Raw genomic sequence first — 7,170 nt, forward strand, 5'->3', positions numbered from 1 at the left:
ATTGTTTTCATAACATGAATAGCAGCGGCAAGAAAAGAAGAAGACAGGCGGCCTAATCTACACGGTCTCCTTGGACCCTCTTGATCCCGCTCACCTTGTCCACAATGGGTGCGACAAGGGCCTTGAGCTCCTCCAGATCGGCCTCCGGCGGTAAGGTCCTGAGGATGTTGGTGAGACGGAGGCCCGGGTTGCGGAAGGCCACCTTCATCAACACCTTCTGGAGAGCCCCCGCGCAGATCTTGCGCGACTCGTCGGCCAGCTGCTTTGGGATCCTTTCCCGGAGCCTCTGGAGAGCCGTCGGCACACCTTTGAAGAACAGGATGAGCTTGGCGCTGGGCTGGAGTTTTTCGTCGGAGGAGTACCCGAAATCCGCCATCCCCAGCTGCGTCAGCTCCCCGTCAATATCCCCGGCGACGTTCACAAGACTCTCCGTCCAATGCTCCACGGTCTCCCTGAAAATCCTCTGGGCGGCACCAACGTCCGCCAGCAGCGCCTTGCCGGCCCGGATTTCCTCCTTCAGGGCCGCCTCTTGCTCCTTGGCGCCGTCCAGCGTCTTGGTCAAAGCAGTCAGCTTCAACTCAAGATCAGCAATGGACCCCTTGGCGGTGTTCAACTCTTCGCCCTTCTCGGCAAGATGCGCCTGCAGCTCCGAGCGGTCGTGAGCGTCCTTCTCCCGCTCAAGCTTGAGCGTGAGAAGCTCCTCACCGCTTGTCTTGAGGTCCGCCTCCAGCTGCGCCACCCTCGCCTCCAGCTCTTCCTTGGCGCCCTCGGCAGCTGCAGTGGCATCTTCCGCTTGCTTGACGGCTCCGCCAACCGTTCGCTCGCGCGTAGCAAGCTCTTCCTCGTGGCTGTCCAAGTTGATCTTCCGCTGCGCCAACTCGCCCTCCTGCGTAGATATCTTCTCAGCGGCAAGCCGCTGTTGCTCTTCGACGTCAGCCTTCTCGAGGAAGAAGGCCGTCCGTGCTTCAGCAAGTTGCTCCCGTTCCTCTGCCAAGGACCGGAGAGCTTCCCGGTGAAAACCCGCAAGCTCCTCCGCGCGCTTCTCGATATCCACGCTCGCCTTGGCGGCAAGTGCTTCGCGGGACTCCAGCTTGGCCTGCCGGGCGCGGTAGAGCGCCACCAGCTTCTGCAGCAAGCGCTCCTCCTCTGGCTCGTTGCCGCTGCTGCTTGGCGCGTCGACCATAGTCAGCCCGGCGGAAGCAAGCACTTCTCCATCGAAGTTTTCTCCCTCGACCGGCGTTCTGGAGCTTGATGCCCAGGGAAGATTGATGAAGACATCCTCGCCGGCCTTCAGGTAGACGCCTGGCTGGGGCTCGTCGGAGCCTGACGGCCCGGCTGCGGCGGAGGGATCGGCGGTCGGTGCAGCGCCTGGTGCTCCTGCGGCCTCAGGGCCGTCAGTGCGATCGCCAGATCCCCCGCCTGCTCCTGTGGCGGCAGCCTTAGCGGCCTCATCACCGGCGGGATCGTCAGTGCCGTTTGCTCGTTCGGGGGTAGCAACATCGTTGGCGGCAACCTCCGTCTCCATTGGCTCCGGAGCAGATGGATCTGACGGCCGAGAAAGGGAGAAGAGTCAAGAAAGAATCCAAGAGAAAAGAAGATCAAAAGAAAAAGAACCCAAGGAAAGTTTCCGAGCAAGAGGATTACCTGTGCTGGGCTCCGCAGTCGTGGTCTCCGTCGCCGGGGGGACACTGGTGCTGTCCCTTGCCGGAGATCCCTCCCTCGCCGGGGACTTCTCTCTCGCCGCAGAACTCCCCCTTGCCGGAGAGTCCCTTGCCGGAGAATCCCTTGTCGGAGAATTCTTCCTTGGCGGTGTAGTCGAAGCAGAGGCCATGCCGGGGGCTGTCTCCGGACGCTCTTGGTGGGGCTGCTCTGCTCCTACACATCAACAACCAGATGTCAGCGAAAGAAGAAACCTCCACATGCGCCCGACGGCGGAAAGCAACCCAATACTTACGCTGGGGGCTGCTCTGGAGGATGATTGCCGGGTCCGGCAAGGTGATCTCAGGCGCGCCCTCTTCTGGCGGAGTGGGTGCGTCCTCGATGTCAATCACCGGGATCTTGGCTCTCTTTGCCGCTCTCTGGGCCAGAGTCCTGAGAAGAAAACAGTTAAAAGCGAAGCAAGTGAGATACAAGACAAGACAGCAAGAATCAAAGAACTACAAGTACAGCAAAGAATCTTACTCTTCTTCTTCTTCGCCGGAGCTGAACGCGGAGAAGTCAAAATCCGACTCTCGTCTGGCGCGGGAAGGCGGAGGAGTAGGGTCCCTTGGCCGCTTGACGGGAACAGCGGCGGCTGTCTGCGACGACCCCGCTCCGGCAGCCGCCGCGGCGTGAGATGTGGCTGGAGCAGAAGCAGTGGTCTGAGAAGACCCTCCTCCAGTTGCCGCGGCAGCATGAGACGATCCCGCGGCAGCAGTGCTTGCCGCGGTGGAGCGTGTCGTGCGGCGCGGCGATTGTTGGCTCGCCTGCCTCTCCGCTGCTTCCCCGGCCTTGCGGAGGCGTCTTCTTGGCGGTACTTGGGGCTCTGCCTCCGGCAAGCTTTCCGAAGACGAGGAGGAGGAGTTGATCTGCAACGATCCACTTGAATCTTCGGCGGGCTCGCTCGGCTCGGCGCCACGCCCGGCAGGCTCAGCGCCACGCTCGGCGGGCTCCCCTCCACCGGCAAGTTCCTCTCGCTCGGTGCGGCCTACCTCCTCCTCTGCCTCTGCCTCCTCCACGGTGAAGCCAAACTCGCCCGCGGCTGCAACTGCCACCGCCTCTTCCAGCCTGGTGGCGATGCGTTGCATCTCTTGATCGGTGGTGTCGCGGGTGAGGCCTTTCTTCTCGTCGGCGCGGATCGGCACTTCCACCAAGTCGTCGAAGAACTGCTGCACAACATCGTCTTCAGGCTCCTGCCAAGTTGGCTCGATTCCATGCGAGTCGCACAGCGGCATCATTGCACGGATGCGGTCGAGCGAGGAGTTGTTGCACAGCGGGACGACGCCCTGCGGCAACCTGAAGACTTCGGGATGCTCGGGGTCGTACTTGAACAGCTCTTGAAGCATTGCGTTGAGCTCCAAGACAGTGAAATTGAAGTTGAGACCCGGGCGCAGCCTCATGATATCCGCCGCGTTCTTGAACTCCCAGGCGGGTCTCCTCCATTCCTGCAGTGGGGCGATGCGGCGGCGAAGGAAGTCTGCGCCAACGGTGCCTACAGTAAGCCCGGCAAGCCTGAGGCGCTGAATCCAGGTGACGGCAATCCTCAACCTAGCGTCCTCCGGGGCCAAGTCACTCCAATCACTGCCGCGGGCTACTGGGGTTTGGCGCTGGGCAGTAAAGGACTGCGGGTTCTCCTCAACAATCCAACACCAATCAGCTCTCCACTCCTCCCACTTGCCGCGGAACTCCCCCTCCAGATAAGTCTCCTTCTTGCCGGCCCTCGAGATCCAGGCGATTCCGCCGGATAATGGCTCTCCTCTCTCTACTCGGGGCATGAAGAAATGGCGGAAAAGTGCTACATTGGGATGGACTCCGACAAAGTTTTCGCAGAGATGGGCGAAAACTGCCATGGTCAAGACGGCGTTGGGGGTGAAATCAAGGAGGCGGAACCCGTAGGTGTTCATGATGTCGCAAAAGAATTCAGAGAAGGGCGGGCAGAGTCCGCAGTAAAAGAACAGAGCAAAGAAAGGATAGCCATTGGGGGCTGTTCTCCAAGCAGCGGCCGGAAGTACCTGCGTGCACGGATGCGCTCGCGTCTCTGCCGCCCAGAAGAGGTAGTAGTCCTCCCTCAGCTCCTTCGCGGCGAGCCTGGGGGGGAAGATGGCTCGCTCCTTCCGCAGCGCCGCAAGCCGCTGCGCCTCGGTCGTCTTCACAACCTTCCCCCTGTCGGCTTTCGGAGCCATGGCGGAAGTGGTGGAGGAGGTCGACGGCGTTGGTGGTGCTGGCGGCGATGGGGGGCGGGGCACTGCTCTCGTTCGGCTTTGAGAAGGCGAGGGCGGCGGAGGTTTCTGAGATTGGAAGCAACGGGCGAATGGGCGAACTGCCCCTGTTTCCCCTGCTTATAAAGGGTGGTGGGGGCAGATGTTCCGCATTTCCGAATAAAGAATCCCCCACGATCTCTCCCACGATGCCGCGTTCGACGCGTGCCGTTCGGGGAGGGCGCGGTGGATACGGAGAAAGATTCGGCGTAACCTAGGCCGCGCGTGCCCGTGCACTGTTTTGGGCCTGGCCCAACAGCGCTCGGCACCACGTATGGCCCAGGCCCGGGGGCTCCTGTCGGTGTACTAGAGTAGGGGTACCCTAGTATCCCGAACTCGTGCACGGGCAGTTGCAGCATCCTGCGGCAAGGCTTGCCGGGTGACCGCCAAGGACCTCTGTGGTTCATTCCGATCCATTCAAGAACAAAGTATCCAAGTCAAGGAAACAAGACCCCGGCAAGAGGAGCTTGCCGGGAAGGCCAACCAAGGAATCAAGAGAAGCTTGCCGGGAAGGCCAACCCCGCGACCCGGCAAGGCCCGGCGAGCGACAAGTTCCCGGACGCGACAAGTCATCAACTGCGGCAAGGTGCTTGCCGCAACAAGCCAACACTCCGTACCTATGCTCCAGCACATCCGCCAACATGTCGCCCTGGGACCTTCCCAGGCGCACGTGGCGGGAGGCTGCGCAGTGGCATGCAAGCAGCGCTGACAAGATTGCCATCGTGGCAGGCGGTGGCGTCCCTGACGGTCCCTTTCGCACTTTTTAGGCGACACAGACGGGCATTTAATGCCCTTGTCCCCTGCCGTCAGGGTTAGGTATGATGCACTGTAGCTGGTAGCTGTACCAACCACCACTTTTACATTTTTACCCTCGTCTATGTTGCCACCTGTCGGTGACCCCTTGAGCATATAAAAGGAAGCCCATGCACAACATGGAGGGGAGGAGGAGAACATTGGCGCTCGGTCTAGTTAGCTGCTGGTGTGTACTGTAGCACTCCACGCTCCCGAGCAAGAACTCAATACAACCTCAAAGCAGGAGTAGGGTTTTACGCATCCGTGCGGCCCGAACCTGGGTAAACCGATCGCGTGCTTCGCCTCGATCTGCTCTTCATGCGCTCTCCGCCCCCTTTGCCGAACCGAAAGGGGCTCGGTCCCCATAGGTGTTCGTGGATTAGTCCCCCGACAAATGGGTATGTCCATAGCCCATTGATTAGCCTCGTTGATGTGAGACTTTCTCCCTTTTTGTATTCTCCACATAACCCCCATCATCATATTCTATTCCAGCCATAGTGCTATGTCCATGGCTCGCGCTCATATATTGCGTAAAAGTTTATAGGTTTGAGATTGCTAAAGTATGAAACAATTGCTTGGCTTGTCATCAGGGTTGTGCATGATGAGAGCATTCTTGTGTGACGAAAATGGAGCATGACTAAACTATATGATTTTGTAGGGATGAACTTTCTTTGGCCATGTTATTTTGAGAAGACATAATTGCTTTGTTAGTATGCTTGAAGTATTTTTTTTAATGTAAATATGAACCTTTATCTTGAATCTTTCGGATCTAAATATTCATACCACAATTAAGAAGAATTGCATTGAAATTATGCCAAGTAGCACTCCGCATCAAAAATTCTGTTTTTATCATTTACCTACTCGAGGACGAGCAGGAATTAAGCTTGGGGATGCTGACACGTCTCCAATGTATCTATAATTTTTGATTGCTCCATGCTATATTATCTACTGTTTTGGATGTTTATGGTCTTTATTATACACTTTTATATTATTTTTTGGGACTAACCTATTAACCCAGAGCCCAGTGCCAGTTTTTGTTTTTTCCTTGTTTTAGAGTATCGCAGAAAAGGAAAACCAAATGGAGTCCAATTGACCTGAAACTTCGCGGAACTTATTTTTGGATCAGAAGAAGCTCGGAAGACTTGGAGTGCACGTTAGGGGATCTACGAGGATGTAACACCCCGTATGTAACTTGCCATATTTGTATTCCAACTCTTGCCATTTCCGACACTAAGTTATGATATATCCTCGTTGTCGGGTTTTGCCTTCATGTTGTTTTGTCTTTGTCATGCATCTCATATCATGTCATCATGTGCATCGCATTTGCATACGTGTTCGTCCTATGCATCCGAGCATTTTCCCCGTTGTCCGTTTTGCATTCCGGCGCTCCTATGTCCTCCGGTGTCCCCTTTTTCCTCTTTTCATGTGCGGGTGTTAAGCATTTTCAGATTGGACCAAGACTTTCCAAGCGGCCTTGGTTTACTACCGGTAGACCGCCTGTCAAGTTTCGTGCCATTTGAACTTCGTTTGATACTCCAACGGTTAAACGAGGGACCGAAAAGGCCTCGTGTATGTTGCAGCCCAACACCCCTCCAAAGTGGCCCAAAACCCACCAAAACCCCTTCCATCATCTAGGTCATTCAATCACGATCGCGTGGCTGCAAACCGTGCTCAATTTGGAGAGTCCTAGCTCCTCCTACCTATAAAAGGCATCTCCCGTGAAATTTCGGATCATTCCACCCCTAACCCTAGCCCCGCTCCTCATCCGCGCGCCGGACGTGTCCGGTCCACGCCGGACACCTCACCGCCGCCGTCCGCGCCAACCGGGGGCCGCCACATGGCCCAGCCGCCACCCCCGCACCGCTGGCCCGCCTGGCCCATCGCCGGCCCTCCCCGCGCCCCGCTTGGGCCGCGCCCCGCACCCGCGCGCGCCGCCGCCTTCTGCCGCCTCCGACCGCCCGGCGATGCCCTCCGCCGCCATCGCCGGCCACCGCCGTCCGGCGACCTCCACAAGTCCGGCCGGCCGCCGCGCGCCGTCTCTCGTCGTCCTTCGCCGCCGCGCCTCCCCGACGCCCCGGTGACGAACTCTGGCCGACGACCTCGCCCGCCTCCTGCTCTCGTCCGGCAAGTCCCCGACGTCTCCGGCGAGCACTGTTCCGGCGACCTCAAAGTCCGTGCCCCGGCCGATCCAGATCTGAGACATTCGGTTGACTTTTGCCCTAACCCTAGTATTTTTATGCATTATTCATCATGCCATATCTCTGCATCCGTGGCTCCGTTTTGGGCGTGTAGCATATCAAATTGTTCGCCTCGACGAGTACTTCATTTCATTCAATTGCACCATGTTCATTTGAGTTCATCTTGATGCCCTAAATGCTATTGCAAGAGTGCTAGTTTATATTGGTTTTAGATTCTTATCAGT

The 7,170-nt window shown here is 57.7% G+C and overlaps 1 protein-coding gene across 1 annotated transcript; it reads right to left on the reverse strand.

The window, feature by feature from the left end:
• Positions 1 to 52: 52 nt before the first annotated feature.
• On the reverse strand, positions 53 to 6,951 carry LOC147966227 (uncharacterized). Its single transcript, XM_087530761.1, has 6 exons — positions 6,610 to 6,951; positions 2,731 to 2,891; positions 1,951 to 2,036; positions 1,645 to 1,875; positions 725 to 1,545; positions 53 to 640 (listed from the first exon to the last, which is right to left on the reverse strand). Exons 1-6 carry the CDS (start codon positions 6,949 to 6,951, stop codon positions 53 to 55), a joined length of 2,229 nt encoding a protein of 742 aa, XP_087386887.1.
• Positions 6,952 to 7,170: the final 219 nt, after the last annotated feature.

This window comes from Triticum urartu, chromosome 6A, assembly GCF_056163025.1.
Source record: "Triticum urartu cultivar PI428250 chromosome 6A, HENAU_Tu73, whole genome shotgun sequence".
Taxonomy (NCBI): domain Eukaryota; kingdom Viridiplantae; phylum Streptophyta; class Magnoliopsida; order Poales; family Poaceae; genus Triticum; species Triticum urartu.

Coding starts and splice junctions, on each gene's coding strand:
- LOC147966227 (XM_087530761.1), bottom strand. CDS start 6,951: ATGTCTCAGATCTGGATCGGCCGGGGCACGGACTTTGAGGTCGCCGGA. Junction 1,876..1,950: donor CAGAGCAGCCCCCAGCGTAA/GTATTGGGTTGC, acceptor GTTGATGTGTAG/GAGCAGAGCAGCCCCACCAA. Junction 641..724: donor CGAGGGTGGCGCAGCTGGAG/GCGGACCTCAAG, acceptor TCGGAGCTGCAG/GCGCATCTTGCCGAGAAGGG.